This window comes from Athene noctua, chromosome 14 (assembly GCF_965140245.1).
Source record: "Athene noctua chromosome 14, bAthNoc1.hap1.1, whole genome shotgun sequence".
In the NCBI taxonomy this organism is placed as follows: Eukaryota; Metazoa; Chordata; class Aves; order Strigiformes; family Strigidae; genus Athene; species Athene noctua.
The window spans coordinates 18,036,722-18,063,908 of NC_134050.1; the positions used below are offsets into that span (position 1 = coordinate 18,036,722).

The 27,187-nt window shown below is 56.4% G+C and overlaps 1 protein-coding gene across 8 annotated transcripts in view; it reads left to right on the forward strand.

Moving 5' to 3' along the window:
- DUSP8 (dual specificity phosphatase 8) overlaps window positions 1–18,246 on the forward strand; it is a 49,171-nt gene extending 30,925 nt beyond the window's left edge. For 7 of the 8 annotated variants that reach the window (XM_074918726.1, XM_074918722.1, XM_074918721.1 and 4 more), the window contains exons 4-7: window positions 13,176–13,342; window positions 15,569–15,728; window positions 15,935–16,058; window positions 16,445–18,246. In XM_074918726.1, the coding sequence (XP_074774827.1) occupies window positions 13,176–13,342; window positions 15,569–15,728; window positions 15,935–16,058; window positions 16,445–17,537 (1,544 nt within the window). In that variant the 3' untranslated portion in view covers window positions 17,538–18,246. Of the gene's footprint in view, window positions 1–5,525; window positions 5,774–13,175; window positions 13,343–15,568; window positions 15,729–15,934; window positions 16,059–16,444 lie in introns of those variants that run through there. The other variant, XM_074918727.1, reaches the window with a different exon arrangement.
- The last annotated feature ends 8,941 nt before the right edge of the window (window positions 18,247–27,187 follow it).

Here is a 27,187-nt window from a genome sequence, read left to right on the forward strand (position 1 = left end):
GCGTGGCCCCAACTGCTGGGGTTGGGACCCCCCTCTCATGGCAGAGGCTCTTTTCATTGTGGTTTCATTCACTGGGGGAGCTTTATCGTTGCGATATCATGCTCCGACCTGAAACAGGCCCCTCACTTGCTTTCCGAACTCGAGTCATAAGCTTTTCATCTGGCTCGGGAGCGCGTGTGAGATCATCTTCAGCCCCCCCCCCCAACCCCCCTTTTGTACCAATTCTTCAAGGAATGTTTAAATTTTCCAGTCCTGTTCTTTCTAAATTTGGAGCGTCTGTTTACTCCCAGGATTCGGAAAGAATGTAACAATATCATCAGCAAGAAATCCCTCCCAGCCCTCCACTCGCCATCCTCCTCCTCGGCGAGCGGGCTGGCCTCGGCAGCGCTGGCCATGACCCAGGTCCTCTCCAGTCCAGCGGTGCCACGGCCGGGAACAGTTGTATTTGTGCAGTGGCAATGATCTGGAAGGGGCTGAGATTTGGGGGATTTTGGGAGAATCTACCAAAGGCAGGTGACTTCAGAGTGGACAAACTGAAGTAGTGAAAAAGGAAAGGGGATTTCCATTGCAGGAGCTGACTTGGGCTGCCCAGGCATGAGTGGATTCAGCACTGGCTGGAATTATTTTAGAAACAAGGACTCAGGGACAGATGATTTTAATAAAAAAAAAAAAAAAGGACTTTTTTTTTCTGCATAGGGACAGTCCTAAAAGGAGGTTAAACATCAGGGCAGCTGAATGTGACTTTGCTCATCCTTGACTGAAAATACCGTGATGCTTTTGTGTGTCATGTTGGTGAGAAGCCACATGCCAGCATCACATCTCCCTTGCTGCCTGCTCTGCTTGAAATGCATCGGGCTGGGGCTGTTTTAGAGGAAAAGAGAAGATGAATGAAAAAAAGCCAAGCTAGGCAGGTGCAAAAGCAGTGCATGGGCAGGGCAGAGGTTTAGTCAGAGTCCCTTTTAGTCAGAGTCTCGGGGGCTGGAGACAACATGTTCATCTGAAAGGCAGCAAAAACACAAATGAATCTGCAAAGCTTGTCATGGCTGATGCAGAAGCTAAAAGCTTAGCAGGATCCAGAACGGGGATTAAGGCATCTTTACAAACCCAGTGTAAGAAAAAAATAATCAAGGAAAGAAAATACCCCAAACACCTGCACTTTGGTTGTCAGTCAGAAGGTCTCTGATGGGAGTGGGGAAGCAGGACCCCACTGCAGCTGGTTATTTGATGGTCAGCTTCCTCATCGCTTGCTCTGGACAGCATCACAGTTTCATCTGACGACTTTGGTATGTGTGTGTCTCCTGGGGACGTAGCACATGCAGAGGACTTTGTCCTCTGGCTCCAGCAGAGCCTCTGCTCGGTACACAGGCCTGAAGACGCATGTGTAGGTCAAGCATTAGGGCTATTCCAGGTACCCTCAGGCTGCAAGGTCTAAGAGTGCTTACGGACTTACTGGCATGAAGCCATCAGATGTACCCACAGGTTTTTCTTCTAAAGTCTAATTACTGCCTCCAAACCTCCTGCAAAGCACCTCTGTCCACCCATGGATCTCTCCATCCCATAGCATACTGTGAAGAGCCAGAAGAGGCAGATCCTCAGCTGGCAGGAGTGTGGGAATGGATAAGGAGGGTGCAGGGGTGCGATGAGAGAGGAAAGGGTGCTCATGTGGGACTCTCAACTTCTTGCTTCTCCCAGATTTGGGAGTTTTGAAGAACCAGCTTTGCAAATAATGTGAATGGGGATCCTGGTTGTTCTTCATCTACAAACTGCCCATGTAACGCTTGGGAATGGAAGAAGGGTAAGAAGTGCTGTGAAGGAGGTTACGCATGGCTTTTTGCAGGTTTAGGTGTTGGGGTGCAGGGGGATTACCCACAGCGATGCTTTTCTTTTGACTGTCCAGAGGGCTGGAGGTAGGGCCCTATTGCCAGCCTGTTGGGAGAGGCACTGGTAACACCAAGGTTTGTTACAGTCCTGGAGGTTTAGGTAACGCTCCAAACCTTCCTCCCTCTCGCACAAGACATCTCTGTGTCCATGGCACTAGAGGAGTTGCTTTCCTGCAGCAAAGCCGTCTGGAACCATTTTGGCCAGGGCAGGACCGTGTTTTCTCGCCCTCTAGCCCCTGTCCAGTGGGTGCTGGCATCCAACCCCAGCCACCCAGCCCAGTGGTGGCCCTAGGCGGTGCTCCCAGTCTCACAGCTTGAGGAGCAGCATCAGGATAAGGTGCCCCCTTCCCACCCTCTGCCACAACCGGGAGATGCCTGGGAGGGTTTCAGCCCCAGCGGGACCAGCGGCTGCATCCCTGGGAGGGGTTAAGCCAGGTCACGTATGTGCGAGCTGATTGTATTCCAGACCTATGCTCTAAACCTCCCTGTTTAGCAACGCTGTCGTCAGACAACTTGTTTTCCCGATTCTATAATTACCCGGAGGAGCTTCCCCTCCCCCTCCAGCCGCGTTTTTAACCATCGGACCCAGAAAAGGCGAGCGAAAGGGCTGAACGTGGAGAGGCACAGAGGGGAAGGGGCTTAGGGAAGAGCAGCCCTCTGGTTGCCAAGACTCACAAAACCGCTGTGTAATTCCGTTTCTCATTTCTGGAAAGCCAACGGGAGGAAGGCAACTTCCCCAGTAAGAGATCCTGATGGGCAGGAGCTGCTGCCTAGTTATGGTTTCCTTCCTTTTGAGAAACATGCCTCCCCTCATCTGCCTCCCCCTTTCCCTGGGCCCGCGCCGCACACTCACGAAAGGTCGGTGCTGGCAATTACTATGAGGTCCTGGCACTGGGTGGAGAGAGGAGCTGCTGGCTGCTGCCCAGCTGGGCTCGTGCCAGGCTATAGGTGCTGTCATGATGGGTATGTAGGCGCTGAACGGGGGCTCGTTCTGCTCCCTGCTCTTGCAGGCAGGTTGTATGAGTCTCTCTGACCCGTCGCAGATGTCTTTCCAGTGAGTGCTGTGGCAATGAGAGTGAAGCAAGGCTGGCGAGGCTGGGCATCTCTGCCCAGGTGATGCACCTCTGTCTCCTATAGAGGGGCTGGAGGCAGGATGGGCAACAGCCTGGCCAGGAGGAGCACCTGGGGAAAGGGGCCGAGGGGCAGCAGCTGATATGTGGGATGTTGCCTTTCACCTCTCTACTTGCCAGCTCCCCCCTGCCCCAGGACCAGCTCTCAACCCCTACCCTGGTCCTGGCAAAGGGGTGAAGAAGGTGGGGAGAGAGCAAGGAGGAGGATGCTGCCTGAGGAACGGTGGCTGCAGGTGGCATCTCCATGTGGCTGGACCTCCAGATGGCTTCCCCCAGGAAGGGGGTTGCTGACTACCCTCGCTTGTCTTTTGCTGAGGGGCAGAGGGATGTGGGACACCGGTGAGCCTCTGGCATAGAGGGCTGTGTGGTGGTGTCGTGCCCAGCTCCCCAGCTGGGGCTCCCAGCAGCCCTGAACTGAAAACTCCATCCAAACACATCCTAAAGGAACATGCCAGTAGCAAAATAACTTATGTCGAGGGTTCTTACAAGCCTGAAGGAGTCAGGCAACTGGAGGGCAGTGAGGGAAGGCAAACACATACATGTGTACCACTGGGTCAAGGACAGGTTGGTGATTGCACCCCTCAATTCTCCACGTGCTTCCTGCAGCATCCCCCTCGGCTGGCACAGCGCGGCCAGCCAGCCCCTGCCCCTGCCCCTCCCAGCGATGGTTTCCACCCCAGCACAGCCCCGGCCACAGCCAATGGAGCGGGTCACAGCCGAATCAATCTCCTGCCAGCATGGGTCGAGCACCGCTGGCACAGTGGCGGTGGGAGATGGAGGCATCTCCATTGCCGGGAGCTGTTGGCACTGGCCACCAGCATCATGCGCCCTCCCTTGTAGGGACAGAGGTGGCCAATGTGGGGGACCACGGACCCCCTGGGGAGCTGCTGTGGGAGCTGCTTCCTGAGCGTAGCTCTTGGGGGAAAGCTGCTCCTTTCTCTTCCAGCCTAGTTGGAGCACGCTTTGAATTTTATCCAACCTCTGACCCACATCTGATAATAATCAAACCATATTTGTTACAACAACAAGGCTCGTTAGGAGGCTGGCTCCGCTCGGGTGGGGGGGGAGGGGAGAGCACTTAGTTAATGCCAATGACCTCATCTCATGTGATGTCATTCAAAGGAAAAACACTGAAGTCACTCACATATGGCTCAGCCTGGGGTTTTTCAGCCCGTAAAGCTTCAGATTTTCAAAGGCACAATACATGTTCCCCCCCCCCCCCTTCCTCCTCCACTTACTATAATCCTGAATGATTTTCTGGAGGCCTGGGCTCAGACCAATAAACTCATAAGGAGCTGTGTGGAGACGTATTAAGGAGTCCCGCGGGTGGGAAGGGGGGACAAGTAATTCTCTCCCCCAGGACAAATGCAAAGGAGAAAATACATCAGCCCCCACCTGCTTCAGAAGCCACCGCTGCTGGGCAGACCCTGGTGGGACTGGGAAAGCCCATTCCTACACGGCCCCTCTCGCTGGACTTTTGCACGTGAGAAGGCTTTGGCGGGGGGTGCATCTCCTCCAGCCCGCAGTCCTGCTCCGGAGGGAGCAGGCAGATAACTCCATCTGATGCGGCCACGCGCAGGTGTGAGCAACCCAGCGCCCAACACCACCCCCCCCCCTTTCCCCGCCAGCTGTTGGGGCCTGTTCGCTTCCAGCTGTTTGAAACCATTCCAGGATGAGCATCCCTCCCGGGTGATGCTCTCGGTGGAGACATCAAGAGGAAAGATGAATTGATGGTTAGGGACCAGCTGGCCGGTGCTCAGCTCTGCCCTGCAGCAGAGAACCTTGGAGAAGTTAATCAAGCTTTTGTGCCTCAGTTTCCCCCTTGCGAGATCGTGGCGTTGCCCTTCCTGGCACTGGGGTTCAGAGCTCAGCATCCCCCCGGGGGATGCATGTAGACCTTGCCCCTGTGGGAAGGGGGCAGGATGGGGTGCAGCCGTGGGGTGACAGTCCCCGGACGGGGGGGACAGCGGGGAGCAGGGATGGAGAGCGGTGCTGCCTCCCCTTCGGCGCGGGGGTTTGATCACACACCGCTCTGGCCGGTGCTAAAATGCGGTGTGGGCATTACCTCCCTCCCCCCCAAGCCCCTGGCCCCAGGTTAACTCCGCGGGGCCCGATCCGGCGCGGTGCAGTTGCGCATCTTCCGCCGCGGCCGCTCGCTGCCGGGTTGGGGAAGCGGAGGGGGGGGAGCGCTTCGGACGGGCGAGAAAATCGCGGTTGCGCCTTTGAGCGGGGAGCAGCCGCGTGTGCCGGGCTCGCCGCGCTCCTGCGTGGCCGTGTGCTGAGTGAGGAACGCGGCCGCGGGCCTGACCCGTTAGCTGGGAGCGCTGGGAGCACTGGGAGCGCGGCGGCGGAGGGCTCAGCGCGGCGCTGAGCTCATTCAGGCTGGAGCAGGAGGAGGAGGAGGAGGAGGAGGAGGAGGCGGTAGCGGGGGGGCGGCCGGGGAGAGGGGGCTGCGCCGGCCCCCCTGCTCCGCTCCATTTCTTTTTAGTGCTTTTTATGTTTTCGGCCTGAAGGCTGGAGCCGGGGGGAGGCTGGCGGGGCTCTGCCGCAGGGGGGGGCTTTGGGGTTTTGTTTTTTTTTTTAGTATTTTGCTGGCCCGCCAGCCGTGGGCAGGAGTTGCCCCGCCAGCCGCCGGCGCTGCCTGGATGCCGGTGGATGTGCTGCTCGCCCCCTCCGAGGACCAGTTCTGGACAGACATGCGCGAGGGGAGGATGAAGCTGAAAATAAGGGTGCGGAGGCTGAAGGAGAGCAGGGACGGGAGAGGTTTGTCAGCCGGCCGGCCTTTTTTTTCTTTCCTTTCTGTCCTTCCGACGGGTTCGGAGCGGGGAGAGGGGGCTGCTCGGCCGGAGCCCGGCCGGGGAGCGGAGCGCGGGGGCCGGCGATACAAAGCAGCTGGCGAGCGGGGGGGATGGAGCGGTCGCCCCCCGCTAGCCAGGGGGGCGATGTGGGTGCGCAGCCGGCCGGGGGGGAGCGGCAGGGAAGGAGCTGGGCGGAGCGGGCAGCCCCGCGGGCAGGTGAGGGGCTGCGGGCGGCGGCCCCGGCGTTAGGCGGTTTTCCCACCCGGTGCGGGGGCCGGTGAGGCTGCCTGGCCCGGGGGGGCACCGCTCCGGTGTCCCCTGAACCTTCCTCCGTCCAGGCAAGCTTGGCGAGGGCGCGGACGGAGCAGCGGAGGAGGAGGAGGGGAGGAGGAAGGCTGCGGGAGCCCGGGCGGGCTCTGCCGCCGGCATCTTTTTTTTTTCGGTGGGGTCCCCGGGCAGAGGGGAGGGCGCGGGGGAAAGGACGGGCGAGGGGGGCGAGGGGCGATCGGCCGAGAGCCCGCAGGCAGGCAGCTGCCCGACGGAGCCATTTCGCTTCCCTAACGCGGGTGCCGCCTGCCCGTCTTTGGGGGGTTCGTTCAGAAAAGGGGGTTGCAGTGTTTCCACCCCACGGTGCCAGAGTGAGGGGCAACCAGAGGAAGGGGATATAAACTGGGGCAGCTTAAAAATAATGCCGAGTCTGGAATGACCTAGATTACCAAAGGGCTGAATCAAGAAACTTCCCCTCCATCACCACTTAAAATGGGAGCCTGCTAAAAGTGCTTGACAGGTTTTTGTGGCATGAAGCACATAACCCAGCGATGGTGTCATTAGTAATAAGTCACTCCTGGAAATGACACATTTTTCTTTACTTAGAACGAGTAAGGCTGGTCCAAAGCAGGCACAGTCACTGGATGAAAAGCAAGCCCAGCAGCTCGGGGAGTATGTCCGTGGTTGTGTGGGTGGAGGGCTTCCTTTCTGCCGCTTTTCCTTTTTTTTTAAGGACGTTTTCCGCTCTTCTGGGAGAATGGGAGGGGGGTCTGGGACCAGCCTGTGAGACCAGGGTGGGCTGTCACGGGTTGGGAGGCAGTGGGGTGATAGAGCAGCATATGGGCAGAGACTGTTTGGGGTGACCGTTGGGGAAACGGGGAATTCACATGAATCCGTAACAGGGCTGATTCATCGCCTTTCCCATCCCCAGTGCTTAGAGGAAAAAAAGGAGCCAGCAGTGGGGTGATGAAATTTGGTGCCGAGTGAATGAAGGGTGAAACCTGCGCTGGGGAGAAGCACAGGCTGGGCAGGGGTGTGCAGGGGGGACGGGGGGCTAGACCAGCACCAGGCATCTCCAGTGCACTGAGATGGGTGGAAGTGAGAGAGCATCACCCAGGAGAGGAGAGGGTGAGCTGGCTGGGCTGCCGAGCACCGGGATTTCACCCAGGTGGGTGGGAAGGGCACACAAGCAAGCGGGCTGCCCACATCGGGCATCACTGGGGAAAAGCAAAGGGGGCTGCAGTGCCAAGAGAGGAACAGGGAGGATGGAGGCGGGGGGGGGGGAAACTCAGAAATGTCCCAGGCAGCAGGAAGTGCTGACAAAGCCCTGGAGCTTCCCAGAGCACAGTAAGGGTGGCATAAGCAGTGTTTCCTCACGCTGCCCGGCTTAGCTGCTGGCACCAACGGGCTCCCACCCAGCACGAGAGCCAGGGAGATGGTGTTTTGTAAAGGGACATTTTCCCAGCGGCTCTAGAGGTTGATATGTGGCGTGCCTGGCCCCTCTGCCTTCCTTCCTTCGATTCAACCTGCCGCAGAGATGCTCGGCCAAACACTCAGGCTCACTGCCCTGCCCTAGGGTTTTGCAGGTCCCCCCCAGCTCTCATCATCTCCTGCCATGCCTCAGTTCAGCAAGGTGGTTTAACGCTTGGGGACAGACGTGTCAGGGCACTGGGAGCAGCATGTCCCCAGGGGGCTGGGATGATGGGGAGGCATCCAGCCACCATGCTGGCCACTGAGCCGGCACAGCAGTGGGGGAGCCGTGCTGGCGTGGAGGCTCCTCCAGCAGCAGCCGAGGCGCGTGCTCACTTGCATGCCCCACTGCCCCTCGCCACGTGCCGCCCTGGCAGCGGCTCTCAGCCACCGCAGGCATTTTAATGAGAGCTGGGCAGAGCCCGGCTTTTCTCAGCCCCCTCAGCTGCCAGGAGCCTTAGGGGGGCAGAGGGTCTCCAGCACAGGCGTAAAACCCACCGGTGGGGCTGCAGGCTGCTGTGAAAGCTCCAGCACCTGCATAGGGAACTGGTGTCTGAGCAGCTCCGGCTGCTGCTCTTTTACACTCATTATAGGAGCAATGAGGGTGGGCTATAAACCACCTCTTTAACACTGCCTGCAGGTCTCCTGCCAGCTCCTGGTGTGAGAGCTGGGGGTGTGGAGGTGGGGTGCAGTGGCTGCTGGCCCAGGGAGGGTTTTCAGGTCCAGCTGTGCCAGTTCCCCTCCTTGCTGCCACAGACTGAGGGCACAGCGGGGTGACATGTCACCTCTTCTTCCCGCTGCGGGGCTTTTGGGTTGGATGTGCTCCACCGTGCACGTGAGGGGCTGGCCAACAGGATATGTCCCTGCTGCTGGGTGTGTCTCTGGGGGGACGTTTAGGAGACTCATGGAGCTGGGGGTGTTCAAGAGGTATGTCCCAAAGAGCGGTTTTGGGCTGGGGCAGGTGCCCTGGGCAGCCCTTTCACAGCTTCTTGCAGTTGGCAGGGTGCAGCATCAAGGCCAGGGCTGTTGGGTTGTTTCAAGGGGCTCTGAAGGAGGTGAGTCTATGGAGCCGGAGATAAATGGACAGTCTGCAGCTGTCAGAGCAAGATGTGTGAGGGTTTTCAAGCCCTGTCATTTCCCTGTCTGCACTTCAAGCCTCCAGCCTAGGCAGAGGACCTCGGTGCAGGGAGGGACGCAGGGAGCAGCAGGGAGCTGGGATAGCCCTGCTTAACGTGCCCCGCACCTCCCTTTTTATCCCCAGCAGCATCTCCCCTAACATCCAGTGCAGCTCAATGGATTTTAAATCTGCAAACCTGGGACTTACCACCAGGAGGAAAACAATGCCACATCACGTCCCTGTCCTTAGCCAGGACTTTGTCACCTTCTGTGTCACCCTCCCCGCACCACCACTGCTGCCCTGCCTTGGCAGAGAGGGAACAGGGCAGCTTGCAGGTGATGGGTGATGGCTGAGATGTTGTCAGTGTCCCAACCGTGAGCTGGGTGTCCCCAGAGACCACCTGACAGTGACAGCCAAGGCAGTGGAGGGGTGTCCAGGTGCAGCAGGGTCCCAGCTCGGCAGTCCTACACGTCTCTCCTTCCAGCTAATGATCTCCTTCCATGCCCATCAGCCCCACACCAGCACTGGGGCTTTTTGTTCATTTTGGTTTTAGCCACCTCAGGGTCTTACACAGCCGCTGGTGCAAGGGGAGGCTGGCAAAGGGCTCCTCGCTGTGCCGTTTGCTGCTCAAAGGGAAAAGTCACAGTGCTCCCCAAGAGTTACAGCAGTGCTGGTACCACAGGGGCTTATTCAAAGATGCTACTGGCATCTCTCCACAGGCTGAGGGATGGGCTCAAGAAGGATTTCCGGGCTGTCCACCTTCCCTCTGTGGCATCTGTTCTCCCAACAAATCCAGTTTCACTGGGAGGTTGTGATAGATGTTCAGCTGGAAAACGTGCAGAGGGCAGGGCCTGGTAAAGATGGAGGTAGGGGAAAAGTAGTGTGTTTTTTCCTTCTGCTCTGTTTGCTGCCAGGGCCATGCAGAGCAGGGCTGGGGGCTGGCCCAAGGGGTTTTTGCAGGGCACAGCAGGAGATAGAAGGGTGGTCAGCACCCCAGGAGCAAAGTCCGGGATGGGGGAAGAAACAGGTTTCGGTTGTTGCACTCTTCTGGCACTAAGTTGCTGCAACACCCCGTGCCTCAGTTTCTCTCTTTCCTCAGGGAGGTGACAGCACTCACCTCCTGAAACTGCATTTCTCTTTAGCCCCACCTTGAGCTGGCCACCATTAAGGGGTTTTATGTCTCTGGGGGCAGTGCTGAATGAATCCCCCAAAGCTGGGGGGTGATTTTAACCCCTCAGCCCTCCCAGAGACCTGCCTGATGCTGGTTCTTGGCTCTTCCTTCCTCCATCTTCAGCAGGAGCAGTGAAGGCATCCCCACTTCTGGCCTGGTTCCCCGTGTCCAAACATCCCCCTCTCCTCCTGGGCCCCACCTCTGCCTCAGGTAATTGCAGGAGACAGGAAAACACTGGCTTTTCCATGGAATGGTTTTGAGAGCCCTCAGGAGTGCTGGAGCCACGAGCAGGGTATGGGGCTGTGCTGCACAGGGACCAGCTCCTCCCCAGCAAGCCCTCGCCAGGCTCGAGGGGACCATGAGGAAGAAACCAGAGATCCCCAAGCACCCGCTCCACGTCAGATACAAATCCTTCCTGAGCTTAATTCCCCACATGCCAAGGGTGCTCCCGGCACCAGCACATCGAATAAAAAAGACTAGAAAGACCCATTGCTGCCCTGGCTCCTCACTCATGGGGCTCTGCCACTCTCCCAACAAAAGCTGGGATCCATGGCCCCAGGTATAGAGGGGGGAAAGCCCAGGTATCGGTTGGAGCCCAGCCAGGGACATTCACTGCCTTTGGGATTGTTTTGAAGAGCTGCTTTGCTTTCTAAAAATGAAAGGCATGCTAGAGCAGCCGGCGGGGGTGGGATGAGCATTGCTCCGAGGTTGGGATGGTGTCAAGTACCCAGCCTCATCTCTAGGGTTTTCCCCAAGCCCAGGCTGCCCTCAGCAGCTGCAGGCATGGGGAAATGAGGACAGGCAGGATGGGAGCATGCCTGGGCTCCCAGACACAGGGTTGAGGTTTTGCTTGAGACAAGCCGGGTGAGCTGTGGGCATCATTTTGGGTGTCGGCATCCTCTGGTTGCTGGCAGCGTGCTGGGGTAGGCACCACAGCCGAGGGTGTTGCTGCCACTCTCTGCAAACGTCGCCACCTGCTTCGCAGCCCCCTCTCCCCTGCCTGGACTTCCCCGGGCAGGGCTGGCAGAGGATCTGCTGCCGGGCGAGTGCCGGCGGAGGCAGGCAAGGGGGAGAGAGCGGCGTGCCCCGACCTGCTTTAGTTATGAGATCACCCCATGCTCCCGACTTCTAAAGAGCAATACAAAGCCATACACGGCCCCGGGCAGCTTTTGATGGTGAGCATGAGAGGCTGGGGACCCAAGCAGTCACCGATCCCCCAGGGCTGCACTTGTGTGCACTCTGCTCCCCAAAAATGTGCTGGGTTCCTTTGGAAGAATTCCCATGTTGTTTTGCATGAGTCCAGGGGTCAGATCTGCGCCCCACTCGACCCTATATGCTGCAAGCTTCCCTGGGGGCAGCTGAAGGAAACCTTTCCCACAGGGTTTCTGCTCGAGCATCCCCCAGGCATCGGTGGTGTGTGTTCAAAGTGGGGCAAAGCAGGGAGGTTGCACGTGTCCATGCAGGGCTCTGGCCGGTGATTTACGCCCCTTGGCAGTGGGGACGCAGCGCAGGGATGAGCAGTAACAGGAGCTGCGCTGCACCTGTGCTGGGCCTCCTGCTTTCCCTCTGATTTAATGTCCCAGTTGAGAGGTGATGTCACTTTGGAGGGAGCCAGAGAAAAGGAAGTGCTGGAGAAGATAAGGTGCTTTAACTCTACCCCTCCCAGTTTGGTCAGGTTTTGGATCTGAGACCTGTGTTAGCTGCCAGCCAGGAAGACGTTAGAGAGGGGAGAAAAGAGGTTGGTTAGAGGACACATTCCTCTTTGGGCAGTGGGAGCTGACACCAGGAGCTGCGGTGATGGAGGACCTTGGATGTTCCCAGGTGGTGTGAGCATGATTTGAGGCACTTCTCTGGCTTCTCTATTACCTTTACCTCCCAAACACGTGGGGTTGGTTGTCTGCAGCATCAGTCACACCCTACCAGAGCCTGGGTGCCATACCAGCAGCCAGGAAGGTGCTCCAAGAAGATCCGCAGGAATGCTGGCAGGGTGCTGGAGAAGGTAAATTGAGAATGTGCCAAGGCTGCCCTACTTCTGAAGGAGAGAAACTGAATGGAAAGGTCATTACCAAAGGCTCATCAAAACGTCTTGTTTAGCTGTGAAGATGGGCCAGGGATTCCCATGGTGCTGTGTCCAGAGACTTGAACTTTCAGAAGGATCTCATGGGGACATCCTGGTCCCTCTGGCAGTCAAAGTTGGTCAAGCCTCAAAGTCTTCTCTGCCCTTTGGGTGATGTCAAGCTGCATCTGCTCACTCACATGACTGGGAAAACCTCAAGGGAGCCTGGTGGGCTGATATGACCCAAGGTCCTCTCTGTTGCACCAAGCTGCCACCCAGCTGTCCTCAGCTGGAGGGAAGTGAGGTTGAGCCACCACTAGCCCGACCTGGCTCTACCCCAGAGAATGGGATTGGTGAGCAAGAGCAAATGAGGATCACCAGTGGCCTTACGCAACCGCGCAGGACGTGTGAAAGCAGTGGGGGTTTTCCAGCTTCCCGAGCTGCCCACCATGCAGGCAGGGCAATGCTTGCTGCCCTGCTCAAGTCAGTGTTCTTGCCACTTGAGCTGGGGACTGGCTTTCAGGCAGACTCATACACACTTAGACCATGCTTCTGACCGTGCCAGACACTGTGATGATAGCTCTGGCTCAGATGCCACCTACCACGGCCCCAGCTGGGGGTTTTCTCTCAATATCTGGCTTTGAGATGCTGAAGCTGGGTATGACTGCCCAACAGCCTGGTGCAGTAAACTGGGCGCTGCTTGCTGTCACATTCAGTAAGGTCAGAGCATGAAAAATGGCAATGGCCTGCAGGTACTGATGTGGCAGAAATCACGGGCTCAGCGGGGATGGGCAGAGGGAGCATCTCTCAGAAGCCACAATGTGTAAGTGTAACCATCGTGGCAAGCTTTGGGCTGACCTCCCCAACCTTTGCGCTTGGTTGAGCTTGCTTGTTGTCATCCTGCCCTGGCGGGTTTTGCTATCAAAAAGTGACCCTGGTTGTCCTCAGAGTAGTAGGCAGCCAAGAAAAGGACTTTCTCTTTTTGTCGTTTGTCTGAATGAAGTTGTGAAGAGCAGGGGGGGTGTGGGATGCCTCACGTGTGTGTTAATACCCAGCTGCGGCAGGAAAAATCAGACCTGAGTCTTCATTCCTTTCTCCATGTGTGTGGCACAGTCATCACGTGTCTGCACTGATTAGCAATGACTGATGGCTTTTTGCTCCTCAAAGCTCTGTTCTCAGTGTTGCAGGGTTATCACCGCTTTGTCCCCAGCCCAGGCCTTGGAGTGCCAGGTACTGATGATCTCAGCCTTGCTGCTATGAGCTCAATGTCCCCATTTTCTCCGCAGGAGGCTTTGCTACCTTCTCGTCCTGCTTCCCGGGGCTCTGTGAGGGGAAGCCAGCTGCCATCCTGCCGATGAGCATCTCCCAGCCATGCTTGCCTGTGGCCAACGTCGGCCCCACACGCATCCTGCCGCATCTCTACCTGGGCTCCCAGAAAGATGTCCTAAACAAGGTATGGCCCTGTTGAGGGGACACATCGGCCATCGTTCCATCTGGGACCCCAGCCATGCAGAGGGGTGAGGGCATTAAGGACTCAGTGAGAGGGCCACACGTGGTCGGTCTGACCCTACCAGGAGGCTGAAGGCAGGGAGTGCATAGGCAGAGCCTGGCAGAATTGAGGAGGGTGCTCGCAGGATGGGTTGTCTCATATTGATGAGCTCTGGGGTGGTCAGACTCTTCCCAAGTACCTGTAGCAAACTCAGGGGCAGAAGGAGCATGGCTGGGAAAACCCCTGGGCTTGGAGGGGGAGTTACCACAACTGGAGGAAGATGTGGGACAGGAGCCAGCTTTGCACCCACCCGCCGCGCCAGCCAGGCTGCCAGATAACACCAATTTCAGCAGCCCTGTGATCCCCTCGGGAGCCAAAGAGAGTGGGAGCAAGCTGGGGTATTCAGCTGGGGTATTCAGCAAGGGGCAGGGGCTTGTTCAGGAGGCTCAAAAATGAGCAAAGTTTTGCTGTGGGGAGAGAGCAGAAAAGAGGGATAGTGCCCTTTTAAAGGTGCTGGAAGGGCTGTGCTGTGATGTCACGCCAGGGAAGGAATTTTGTTTAAAGGAAAAATAACAGTGAGAAGAAAGAAAGAGGAATTGCAGTTAAAATGCCGCCGGGCGCCTGCCTACCGCGGGCAGGAGGGAGCCAGCCAGGCGTCCTCGCCCAGGGCAGGCAAGGGGGGAGAGGGACCACGACACTGGAGGGAGTTGGAGACAGAGAGGAGGGAGAGAGAAATTATATACAGGGAGTAGAAGGAAATGAAAGAGAAAAATGCCAAGAATGTGAGTCCGGGAGCTGGGCTGGCTCCGCCAAGCCGAGGCCGGGCTCGGCAGAGCCTGCTGGGGTGGGCAGGAACTGGCCACTGGAGAGCCAGGGCCAAAATCCTGGTGCAGTCTCCTGAGGGGCCAATGTCAGGCAGGGAAACTGATGGTTTCTTTCCCTCCCCACCTCCTCAGAGGGTTTTGTTCATCTTTTGGAGCTCTGTTTTCTGCCATCCCCACGATGTGGCCAGAAGATGCTCTGTTCATAGGCAGCAGAGAAAGGTCAAGTGCAAGGCCGTGCATGGGCGATGCTTCTCTTCTCCAGCATGTTGCAAAGGAGAGATCCCACACGGCAGCTGCACACACTCTGATGTGTGGAAAGACTCTCTTATCTCCACGTTTTCTCCTCCCATTTAATTGTGGGTCTTCCCTGGAGTAGTGCAGACCAAGCACTGAGACCTGGCAGCTGGCAGAGGTGTTCCCCCACTTTTTATAAGCAACCTGCTCCCACTTGTACAGGTGATACCTGATCTGATGGGACGGGGAAAGAGACAGGGGTCAGATGAACCATAAATTTGGTGTCAACACCACATATAGGTGAAGCTGGTTGTAGCCTTGGAAGGGAAGAAATGGAGCTTGGTGTGGATGCAGCAGTAGGCAGCCAGCAAGCCAGTTCCCTGATGGACAGCCTATAGGTCAAACTTCACCCCCTCACCACAGTTTTTCATCTGGCCCTATTTACCTAAGGTCTCCCTTGTGCCACTGCATTTTACTGAGTCAGAAATACAGGCCGTGATGGTGGCTATTGAGCGGCCAAAGCAGAAAAGTCACGGGAAACAAGTCCAGGTTCACTGCAGTGTCAGAAAGAAGCAAGAGATGGTTCCCCTCGCCACCTGTCTATGTCCTAACACAAGAGCGTATGTTCACAGTGAAGAATTGTGAACAACTAACAAATCTGTGAGAACTCCTGATGTGCATCTGAGGGGTGTGGGAGCACGGGTTGACATTGGTTAACATAGGGTGCTACCGATGACTCCCCCCACTCTGTTGGTGAGATGCCTCCTCTCTCCCTCAAAGCTTTCACCCAGAGTTTTCGCCAGTTTTCTTTCCTGTAATTTCCTATTCCTCTCATACTGGGGTTCTTGGGTTTTCCCCTCTGGAACCCCCTTCCAGGTGTCTTTCGTCTCGCTTACTTTTACTTGGACCAAAGCAAAGATCTGCTGAGGTTCAAATCTGTGTCATCTAAACTGACACAACCTTCTCAGTTGGTCTCTGCTGTACTACCATCAACTAGGCCAAGGCAGCAGTGGGAGACCCACAGGAGAAAATACGGGGATGGGAGAAGGCAGGGGGTGCATGGCAGGGCAGATCTTCAGCACTTGGTGCTAGCTGAACTCAGGCGATCATTCGATTGCTTCTTTCCCACCAGGACTTGATGACGCAGAACGGGATAAGCTATGTCCTCAACGCCAGCAACTCCTGTCCCAAGCCAGACTTCATCTGTGATAGTCACTTCATGCGCATTCCTGTCAATGACAACTACTGTGAGAAGCTCCTTCCCTGGCTGGACAAGTCCATTGAATTCATTGGTGAGCTTTTGCTAATGCTTGCAGACCCTCCAGTTTTCATCTTTCAAAACGTGAACGCTTCTTCTGTCCTCCATGGTCTTATTCTCAGCAACCCTTGTTCTTTCACGCAAAGGGGTTGAGGGTTGGGGAGGGAGACTAGAGTCATTTTGCTCACCGTCTCTGACTGCATTGGTGCTTTTCTCTCTGTTTCCTCCACAATGCACCAGACAAGGCCAAGGTGTCCAGCTGCCAGGTGATTGTGCACTGCTTGGCCGGGATCTCCCGGTCGGCCACCATCGCCATCGCCTACATCATGAAGACTATGGGTATGTCATCAGATGATGCTTACAGGTGAGTGTTCCCCGGAGGGCAGGGAAGGGTTACGCTGGTATGCTTCACTCCAGAGAAGAAAAGCAAGCTGAGCCCAGAAGGAGGGGGTGGGAGCTCCTAGAAGCTCTGTCTTTCCTTGGCTGAGTCCTGGTGAAACCAAACCAAACCTCCCATCGTAAAGTGCATGCAACGAGGAATGGTTTGGGGCAGTAAAACAGAGCAGGGAAGCAGTCCCAGCTCTAGCCCTGGGGCATCCCGAGGCCCCATGGTTCCCCAAGACCCCTTTCTTTGGAGGGTCTGGTCAGAAGGTCCTGGAAGATGCCTCTTCTCCCCAAGGAGGCTGAGAGAGTAGGGGTGACCCGCTGAAGGACCAAGCACCAACCGGGGCTGTCTGTGCCTCTCGGCAGGTTCGTTAAGGACCGTCGCCCATCCATCTCACCCAACTTCAACTTCCTGGGCCAGCTCCTGGAGTACGAGAGGAGCCTGAAGCTCCTCAAGGCCCTGAAGTCAAAGGGCGACCGGGGCGAGGGGGACACCCAGCAGGACTCGGCAGAGGCGGCTGAGGGCAGCCGGCATCCCCCACCACCTACCTCAGAGAAGGCCGAGGAGGTGCCAAGAGGCGCTGGCTCGGCGTCCCCCCACAGTGACCCTGAGCGGCAAGGCGGGACCCCGAAGGTCCTGTCGCCCACCACCCTGCAGCAGGGCCTCAACGGCTTGCACCTCTCCTCCGAGCGCATCCAGGACACCAACCGCCTGAAACGCTCCTTCTCCCTGGACATCAAGTCCGCCTACTCCCCCGGCCTGCGGCAGGACCCCCCCGGACCCCCCGGCCCTGGGGACGCCCCCAAACTTTGCAAGCTGGACAGCCCCTCGGGCCCCAGCGGCCTTGGCCCCTTCTCCCCGGGGGCGGACAGCCCCGACCGGCCGAGCGGGCCCGACCTCCTGCTGGAGGCCAAGGTGAGGCAGCGGCGGAAGCACCGGCACCCGGCGGGCTCGCCGGCCCACGGGCTCAGCCTCAACGTCGGCGGGGCCTGCGCCGCACACAAGAGCCCCGGTGCCGAGGACGGGCTGCCGCCGCGGCTCGGCCAGCCGGCCTCCGCTTCTGGCGCGGCCACCACCTCCGCCTGGAGTGGGGTGCACCTGGAGTCCCCCGGCACTCCCTCCGGCGAGGCCGGCTGGTACTTCGGCATGGACTCCGGCGGTGCCAGTGGTAGCGGCGGGAGCCTGTTTGCCAGCACCGGCCCGTACCCGCCACCATTCGGGTGCGGCGGGGTGGCGGGCAGCTGTGAGATCAGACTGAGGGACAAGGCACGGGCCGAGCCGCGGGACGGGCGGCACAGCTGGCACGAGGAGGCCGGCGCCGAGAAGCAGTTCAAGCGGAGGAGCTGCCAGATGGAGTTCGAGGAGACCATGTCCGAGGGCAGGGCCCGGGAAGAGCTGGGCAAAATCAGCAAACAGTCCAGCTTTTCGGGCAGCATGGAGATCATCGAGGTGTCCTGACACCCACCCGGGGCACCTGGAGAGCGGGACGGGGACGGGGCGGGGGGATATTTAAGCTGGGGGGAGAGGGGAGGGGAGGGGGGCGGCGGGGTTGTGGGGGGAGTATTTATACCTGCGCGTGCATTTTCGGGAGCGCACACGCTGAAACCGAAGCGAAGGTGGATGAGTCTTTCCAGAGTCGGGAAACATAGTGGTGGATGCTTAGTGTCCCTCTGCACCCTGCCCTTGTCCTTCCCCCCCATCCCCAGGGGGTCCCAGCCCTCGGAGACCCGCGCTTGAAATTTGGGCATAAAATTTGAGCGGGAAGGGCCAGGGGTAGCAATTTTGGCTGCTGGGATGGGGCACAGTGTCTGTGGGAGGGACCATGGCTGCTCCTTCCCTGCACCCTGGTGCACTAAGCATGCTCTCCTGTGTTTCTCTGGCTAAGTACCCTAAAAATGCTGCACTGGAGCAGCCCTATACATATATAAATATATATTATATATAATATAAAGAAAAAAAACACGAAAACACACACACAAAGGAAAAGGTAAATGGTTTTACTGCAATTTTTATTGAGACGTAAATAATATTTCAATTTTTTTGTTTTGTTTTTAATTTATTGAAGCTGTTCATTCTGGCAATGATTTGCAGACAATGTGGGGCGGTACTTTCAGCTCTATTTTTACTGTGTATGGTATTTAAATCTGAAATACGAGTTTCTAAGCAATATCTGAGGCCTGTGGCTCCTTCTATAGCTCATGTCGACGACAAAGATTTTCCCTGCCTTTCCTCCAGGCACAGCGACAAGGGGACAGGAGACTCTTCTGGGCACTTTTTCTAGAAATGAACAAGTGAATGAGCAAACCATAACACACAAACTGAGCCAGAAAACTCTCTTCTGGAAGCTGCTGCCGCTTCTTCACCCCTTGATCTGTGTTTGCTTCTCCTCATCACCATCCTGGTCATCTCCCCCATCCTGGCCATCATCCTGTCCCAGCCATTGTCCCCATTCTGGCCATCATCACACCCCAGCCATGCCCTCCCCCCGCCCCAGGCTGCCCATCCTCACCAGAGAGGGTGAGGAGGGAGTCACCCGAAGCAGAGGGAAGGGTGCTTGGTGTCCAGCTGCATGGGGAAGGGGAAGGTGTCGGAGCCTGCCACAGCGGAGGCAGGGAGGGGAGGCTGGTGGTAATTGGGATTTCTTGTCAGGGGGTGTCTTGCCGGCCTGCCCCAGCCCAGCTCCCCCTGACCTCAGCCACGGAGTTATGGGCACCGTTTTCCCATTGGGGACAGTGGTTGTTCAGGCTTCCCCCATCCTTCGCTTCACATCCAAGAAACTCATGGGGAGAGTGTTTGCAGGTGCCGGGGCTTCCCTGGCCCTGTTCCCCTCCAGGCCAGCTCCCCTCCTTCCAGCAGGTGATGAGCTGGCCGGACACAAAACTCTGCAAGCACACAGGGGGCACAAACAAATTACTTTTCAGAGACTTTTGGCTGCTTTCTGTGATCCCAATGGGGAGCCAAGCTCTTGCCCCTGAACCCCAACATCAGGCTTGCTGCAAAGCTGCTTGCTGGAGCTGTAGGCACTGAACTGCCTCCGCTGCAAAGTACATCTCTCCGTGCGGCTGTCTTTGCTTTCTCCCTTGTCTCACACTAGTTTGCAAAGCTAATACCTCAGGGGTCTCTGTTTGTGCATGTCTGTCCTGTGTCATCCTTGGAGTGTTGTTTTTTTTCTTTTCTGGGTCCACACAGTTTCTCTCCCTTTCCCTTGTTCATCCTCTCGTCGTTTGTTCCTATCTTTAAATCAAACTACACGTGACAAAACCAAATGATCTCAGGTTTAAAACTGAACACAAAGCAGAGGCGTGAGGAGCTGCAATCATGTGAGGAGGAGCTGCTCGCCTCAGCTGGTTGCTTCCCCAACCACCTCTGTGTCCGCAGTCGAGGCAAGTCTCCCCAGAGGCTCCTTGCTCTCTTCAGGCCAGCTTTAGTTTTTCTGGTTTTCCATGGGGCCATTTGGTGAGATGCTGGGGACCCTGACATGCTCCTGCTTCATTCCCTGAGGTGTGTCAGGGAGGGACAGGGGTGGGTGGAGAGCCAGGGACCACTTGCCTCTCCCACATCACTTTTGATGAGGGTGAGAGATCTCATAGTCATCCCTTGAAAGCCCATCACCATCCATCGTTGCCTCCAGCAACCATCTCAAAACAGCTCAGTGTTGCCAACCTGAATATTTCTCCCTTCTGGCCATGAAAAGACGATGACACTATTTCTTGAGCTCCCTTTTTTAGATTTCATTGAACATTTGTGTCCATCTCATGAGCCAAGCAGCTATTCAGGAGCTGCACTCACAGCAGCATCTCCTAAGTGGGCATGTCAAGTCCAAGAAGGAAGGGAAAAAAGGTTTCATCCTCCCTCTGGTAAGCCCCCCGAGCCCAGGGTTAGTGGTGTCTGCCTCCTACCCAAGCAGTGCTGCTGGTCCCCCTTCCCCTCCTGCTGCCCTCCGTTGTGGCATTTCTTCCCAAGCATGCCAGGGTCATTGCCTGCTGATCTCTGCTCCATGTCGCTCAGCTCCTGCCCATCCTGTATTTCAACAGGGTTGGTGCCAACACGGATCAACTGAGCTCAGGTCAGGCAAGTTGCTGGCAGGAGCTGGTTAGGTGTGGCTCTGGGCAACGGAGAAGGGGGCTAGATGGCTTCCTGAGGGATTTAATAAAAAGAGGACAACAGGTTGGCACCGCCAGGTGAGGAGATGAGACCAGGCACTAGCGAGCTGTTGGCTGACACAGTGTGTTACAAGCACAAAAAAGCAGCTGGAGTGAGGCAGGAAGGAGAGGGCACATGTTGTAAATGGGACTCTGAATGTCTGCAAAGAGACAGATTCGTGGTTTGCTTTTGTCATCTCCACTCTGCCATCCCCTGAATGGTCCTCAGCCATGTTTGAGGCTTTAGGCACTATGGACTCCTCTCTCCTCTGAAACCAGAGCGAAGTAGATTTTAAGATTAGTAGATCATAACTGCCAAGAGACATTCATGACCCACCTCTGCAGCCCTATTTTGATGTACTTTCCATTGATCCTTTCCCTTTACATTGGGCATGTGCACTAGAATCCCTCTCGTGCAATATTTTAAAGCTACATCCAGAATATCTGCCTTGATGGAGCAGCCCTGCCTGAGTGTCTCCTGCCAGTGCTGACCCAGAGTCACCAGGGCCACTCAGTGGCTTGCAATTAACTTAAAATATTTTTTAAAATCAGATTCTGTCTAATAGACCACTAGATCAATCAGAGAGATGTGAGTTATCACAACTGAGTACTGGCTAGTAGCCCTCCCCATTATCTGTCAGCCAAGTCTTTTTATGGGCTCTCACAATCTGAATCCCCAACCCAAACCCTCACTGGAACCCAAAATCGTCTTTCCATGCCGATATTTATTCGTAGAGTGGCAGAAGTGTAAGCGGACGAGAGGAACGTTGTCTCCTCTCAGGGAAGGAACCAACAAAGCTGTTGAGTGCCGGATGGCTGAGCCTTCCACCACACAAAGGACAGAGCAAACGGCAGCTTACCTTCAGGCTAGAAGGGACATTGCACTCTTCTCTCCAGCCCCAGCCTGTCCCCGGGGCTGAGCCCCAGCTGCCTCTGAGGGGGCTGAGAGAAGCCAGCAGGAGGGCAGCAATCAGGTCGGCAACACTGAGCCAGAGGCTTGGGTCAGAGCAGGCTCGTCCCTGGCCTCGGCAGCAGCGTCCCCAGTCCCTGCTGCCTTTCCTCTTTGTCTGCTTGTTTCTTTGGACATCCCTCCCCATTACATCTGTCCCTTAGGAGACGATGCCCCCCAGAACCCCCTCCTGATGTCCCCTTCTCCCTCCCATCCTTAATACTAATGATAATAAGCTATCAGTGTTGTCATTGCAATCTATGAATGATAGATTTGAGTATTTATGATTATTATTATGATTATTATGGTTATGATTCTGTACTTTTTTGCTTCTTACTCTTTGTATGTTGCTCTTCGTTTCTCTGTTGTGAATAAACGCAAGGCCCCATCACACCTTCTCTCTGCTCCCCACAGCCTGGCTGGGGCTGCGCTTGGCACAGCTCTCAGCTGTCCCAAGCCCCAGGAGGCAAACCCTTGTCAGAGGAGCTGGAGGGTGGTGCTTCCTAAGGGTATAAAGACACCCACACCCGGGGCAGGTCCATTCTCTTAACTCTTCCCTTCCCTTCCTGCGGCTCCTCTCCCCCATACAGGTGCCTGCTCATGTTTGCAACAGGCAGGAACCCACTGGCACCAAAAACAGAGGCTTAAATGGCAAAAGCTTAAAGCTTTTGTAACAGCTTTAAGGAGCGTTGGCCAAGCATCCAGCTCATGGAGTCCGCTCCCTCCAGGCCATGGTCCTCTCACCTTCTGCTGGCTGCTCTCACAGACAGCATCTTCACCCGCAGAGGCTTCTTGCTCTGCCGTAGCAGCTGATTTGCAAAGCTCCCCCTGCTAAGCTGAGCCCATGCACTGGTAGCCCGTTTGAGCCAGGTGCCCTGGCCTTTCTTAGCTTGAGTGTTCTCCTCATGCCAGTGAGCTCCCCCTGCTCGGGGTCAGCACAGCCAGGGGAGGACACACGGCTAGTGATCGCACAGGCTCAGTGGCAGAGCAGCAGGGAGGGATGTGAGCAGCCTCCGGTACCTGGAGGGATTCAGAAAGGGGCTGGAAATGGCTCACAACATGGCACTGGATACAGCCTTTATCCAATACTGATAAATTGGGGCATCGTAAGCAGACAGAGTCCAGTGCTGCTTTTTTTGCACCCAGTGCCTGGGCTCCTTGTACAACCTGGAGGCTTCCAGATGGCTGTAAGGTGGAGGAGACATTAGGGGAAGGGAAGAGGAACCCTGTCTGCACCGTGGTACGAAACCATACTGTGCCAGCCCCATGAAGAGTCATTTTAATTTGCGGGGTTTAACACTGCCCTTCTTCAAGTAGCCTGGGCACGGTCTCTTGTCGCTGTCGTGACTTTGCTTCGCCGTGGGTTGGGGTCCTACTCATCATGCTGTGCTGAACTCATTTCCGAGGTTGCTCTGAGACCGCACCGGAGAGCAGAGACCTCAGGTCTCGCCCCTCTCTCGGGGGACCCTGGCAGACCCCTGTTGGGGTCCCGGTCCGGCGTCACCCATCCTACCTCACCTGCCTTTGGGGCAGCCATGGACAGGGAGGGAGCAGGCAGGTCCCGACCATGCCGGGACTGAGCCTCCTCAGCTCCCACCCCCATCCCTGCAGGATCAGGCCCTTCCTCAGCAAGCACAACACAGGGAGGGGGTCTGCACCCGCCCTGGCATACCTGGGGACTCCTGAGCAGGGAAGAGAGGCTCTGGCCACCATCCCCACTGTGCTCCCTTCCTTGCTGCCCATTCGGCCAGCGCCAGATCCGGGGAGACACCCTGCCCCTGCCTCGTCTTTATTACTGGAGGCTGTAAACAGCAGTGCTTTTCTACCCTCTACTTTCTTTTCCTTTCTTTTGTATTTTGGAACAACGTGTTGTAATAAATACCCAAATAGGTGTTTTAACAGCTGGTGTCAGCCTTGGTTTTTGAGGGTCAGACCTTCTCAGGGTGGGGCTGGAGGGTCCTCTTTGGGGGTTTGGGGAGGGCAACACATTGATGGGGTCCAGAGCCACTGGAGAGCTGGACACACAGCCAGACCTGGACACACAGCCAGACCCATGTCTATGTATAGGGCTCAGCAGCTGGAAGCTGCAGCTGGACTAATTCAAAGCAGAAACAAGACTCATGGCTGAAGGAGCAGGGGGATAAAAATTAACTGGGGCATTCACAGGCCCAAGACTGCAAACAGCTGCTCTAGGGGTTTCTGATGGTCTGGTGTGTGATTCGCAGCTCTGAAGCTGTAGGCAGGCACAGGAGCAGCCCCTTTCTAGTGGAAAGGACTGGCCAGGTCCTGCTCCAGATGGGTATATACAAATGTAGAGGTTTAGCACAGTTTGCCAAGCTAGAGAGCACAAAGGAATGGAGCATTTGCATTGAAATACATTCTGTTATTAATAGGTATTAATTTTTTTTTTTTTTTGCCTCCCAGCTATGTCCTGCTCCCACTTTCCTCCTGACATGGTGGCAGCGTGTAGTCACACACTTGCTGTGCACTACAGCTAAACCCTATAAACATTCGCCGGTCCCCCCATGGGCAGTGGAGCCGTCGCCTCTGCCCCACCACAGCAGCTGTGCTGTGCTCAGGGGGCAGCCGGCGGGCGCCGACCAGCAGCCCCATTTCAGCTGGGCTGTGCTCAAGTGGAGGCCGGTGGAAGCGTTTCACCGCTCCCCCCTGCAGCAGGTTTGCTTTGGAGGGAGGAGAAGGCGTGAGCAGGCTCCCTGCAGCTCTGGCTCCAGAAAGCTGCAGCACTTATTGACTTAAACACAGAAGGGACATCCATCCCCACGGCTGTTTTCCACAGGCTGGGCTAAATCCTCTGGACTTTCATAAATCCATTCCCCTCATCCAGCTGCAATTGCTGAGTCTTTTGTAAAGCCTCTCGAAACTATTGCCATCATCTGCTGCTGGGGTAGAAATTACACCGCCCGGTGTGAAGCTTCAGCCTCCTGTGCAGCTGACCCCACTAGCAACCCCAGAGGGGCTGTTTGCACGCCCTCCTCTCAACCACTCATTGCCGTGCATGACATGGAAAGGGAAAATTATTTAATACAGAAACGTGACAGTTGCTCCCATCTCCTTCCCCATTTACCTGCTCCTGGCTTTGTTTTTCCAAACCCACTGCCCCGAGGAAGATGTTGCAGCAGAGTCCTCAGGGCTGACATCTCGTGTTGCTGCTTCCAGGGGCGCAGCTAAATCATGTTTTAGAGAGAAATTCCCTCTGGGCCAGGGGACTGCTGGGCCTTTGGTCCCTGGCAGCAGCGCCCATGCAGGAGGGGACCCAGGTGGTGTTGCAGTGTGTCTGCTCTTAGGTATGTGGAGGGTCTGCCCCTGGCAGCACAGCTTCCTCCCCCTGCCCCAGTGCCAAGGCTGCCTCTCCTCTCCCTCCTCGTGGTTTGCACAGCAGAAACCATTACTGCAACGAGAAACCCAGGAACGTCCTTTTTCCAGCTCTCGGGTTTTTATTGACTCAGAATGGCTGCCAAGCCTATAAATAAATGTTCCTTGAGCTAAATATAGCAGCCACTGAAATAGGCTGCTGACTATTTATTTAGCTTGTGGCCTCTTTGAAAGCTTGCCGGTCCGTACTGCCTTTGCTTTCACGCCGTCCACCCCAGGCTGCGGCCACCCACCATGGGGGCATGGCTGAGTCAGCGTAGGGAGAAGGGGTCACCAAAAGTCAGCCCCGTCTCCCCAGGGCTGGAGAGCCAGGACGGCAGGGTCTGGCAGCTGGAGGAGCTTTGGCCCCCTGTACCCCTGCCCAGAGAGCTGGGGGTTCCCCAGGAGGGACATTCACTGGAGCGGTCGGGCAGGGGCTGAGCCAGACACAACCCGGTTTCCTCTCCTGGGAGGACTGAAGGACCTTTTTCCAGCACTGGAGCCTGGAAAAGAGAATTTATCACCTCCTGCAGGCTTTCCATCATTAAGTGATGTGCTTTTCTTTGCCACACTTTGCAGGAGTGTAGATACTCTCGGTGCACAGAGATGCTGTGTGTCAGGACCCTGAGGGCACCCAGGGGCATGAATTGACTCCCACCCATGCACCCCTGCTCAAGCCAGGACACTCCAACCTGTACCCGGAGCCGTGCCACGGCTGTGACCTGGTCTCTGGCCCCAGGTGCCAGGTGGGCCTCAGGCAGTGCTGCAGCCGTGTCCCCCGCTGCTCCTGGTGGGACCCCCAGCTCGGCCCTGCTTCACTGCATGTCTGGGAGATGCCACCTGCCACGTGGGTGAGGTGAGCCTTTATTAGCCACCGCACGGTGAGACCCTCCTGGGACGTGTGTTCCTCCAGAGTCCTGCTGGGTGTGTATCAGTGCAAGAAGGGACGGGCTTCACTCCTCCAACACTGATGGAAAAGCAGGTGAGGACAGCTCCTGTGCTGCAGACACTGAGCCTGCACCCTGAGCCTAACAGAAATAGGATGCCGCTTACCTTGGGCTGTGACGACTTTGCTGCAGCTCCATGCCAGCAAAGGGAAAAACCCCATCACTCCCTGGAAAGCCACATTTGCTCCTGGAGCAATCCAAGACATTAATAACACTTAGCACTTACAGGGAGTTTTGCTAAACATGAGCTAATCCTTACAGCACCCATGGGAAGGAGAAAAGTAATTATTGTTATTGGGCTTGATTTTTCCTTTCCCATTTACCCCTGCAGATGGGGATCAGCTCTACCAAATCCAGAGAACTCTGGAAATCAGAGAAGAATCCCACTCACCCCAGCTTTTACAAATAGGAAACCTGGAGCAAAGACGACAGGTTTTTGCCAAAGACCACCCAGGAAGGCAGAGTTGGAGCCAAACTATAATAATGTGGGGGGGAAATCCTGGACCCCAATCCTGCTCCTACTCCACCAGGCCATAATTCCCCAATTGACAGGGTAATTCTGGTCCCCTTGTAGGTCCTCACCTGTGGGATGCCAGAGGGATGTGGATGCTTTGTATCACTGCTTACCTTTCCTCTCCACAATATCACTTGACAAGGTGGTGAGACACTGTGCTCTTCGTGGCAGTAGATGCAGACAAGGCTCGAGCATATTGGTTTGGAGCAGCACTGCAGTTAGTCCCAAAATTCCCACTCATTAACCTCCTTCTGGAATGACAGCGCCGGACCTGCTGCCGTGTATGGTTGACTCCACCAGCCCCCAGCCACTGGGCAAGCAGCCCCCATCGCTGTGGCCAGCACAGTGCTGGCAGCACAGGGGAAAAGGAGCCTATGGGCCAGTCCCTGGGCTTGTCCCAGTCGTGCTGTGTCAGAACAAGGCTGGCTTAGAGAGCTGAGATGCTGCTGGGGTCCCTCTTGGGGCATGAGGTCCCTCTTGAGGCACAGAAGGGCTGGACTGAGATGCCTTGCGTGAGAGTGGAGACCAAAATGAGGGTCAACTGCCTGCCTGGGTCCTTTGCAGGGTGAAACAGCAGTTTTAGGGGTCCCTAAAACCAGTAATGCTTCCCGGCCACACTCTTCAGCTGAAACCTGTGCACTCATTGTCTGAGTGGAAATTCTGTCTGTCGGCGGTACCCAGATGATGTCATTTAGTTTTCCAGGCTTCTGGGCTGAGCCAGCAGCTTGAGCCAGTATGACTGGAGATGCTTTATTTAGAAGGAGCCCAAGAGCAACTGAGCCCAGGCCTTTGCGGCACCCCTCTGCCACCTCCCTTCCCTGCTGATGCAACCCTGGCCACAGCAGAGATGCCAGGTTGCTCTTGGGAAGCTCAAAGTGGGACCCTGTGGGGCGGGTGGGAAGGGGGGGATGCTTCAGGGGGCAGTTGAGGGTGATGCTCAATCCGTGTTGCCTGCTGTCTCGGGACAGGGAATCTCCAGGTCCCCCTGGGCAATGCGCCCATCTCCCCAGGTGCCTTTTCCCTCCCTCCAGCTTCCTGAGAATCTCAGCCTGAGCTCCCTGGCACGGCAGCAGCCACCACCCTCATCCTCACACTTGCCATCTCCAGTCTGGGTTGCTGCAACTGAACCTCATGCTGGCTCTGGGGGATTTTGAGTTGGAAAGCAAGTGTTTTCCACCACTGAC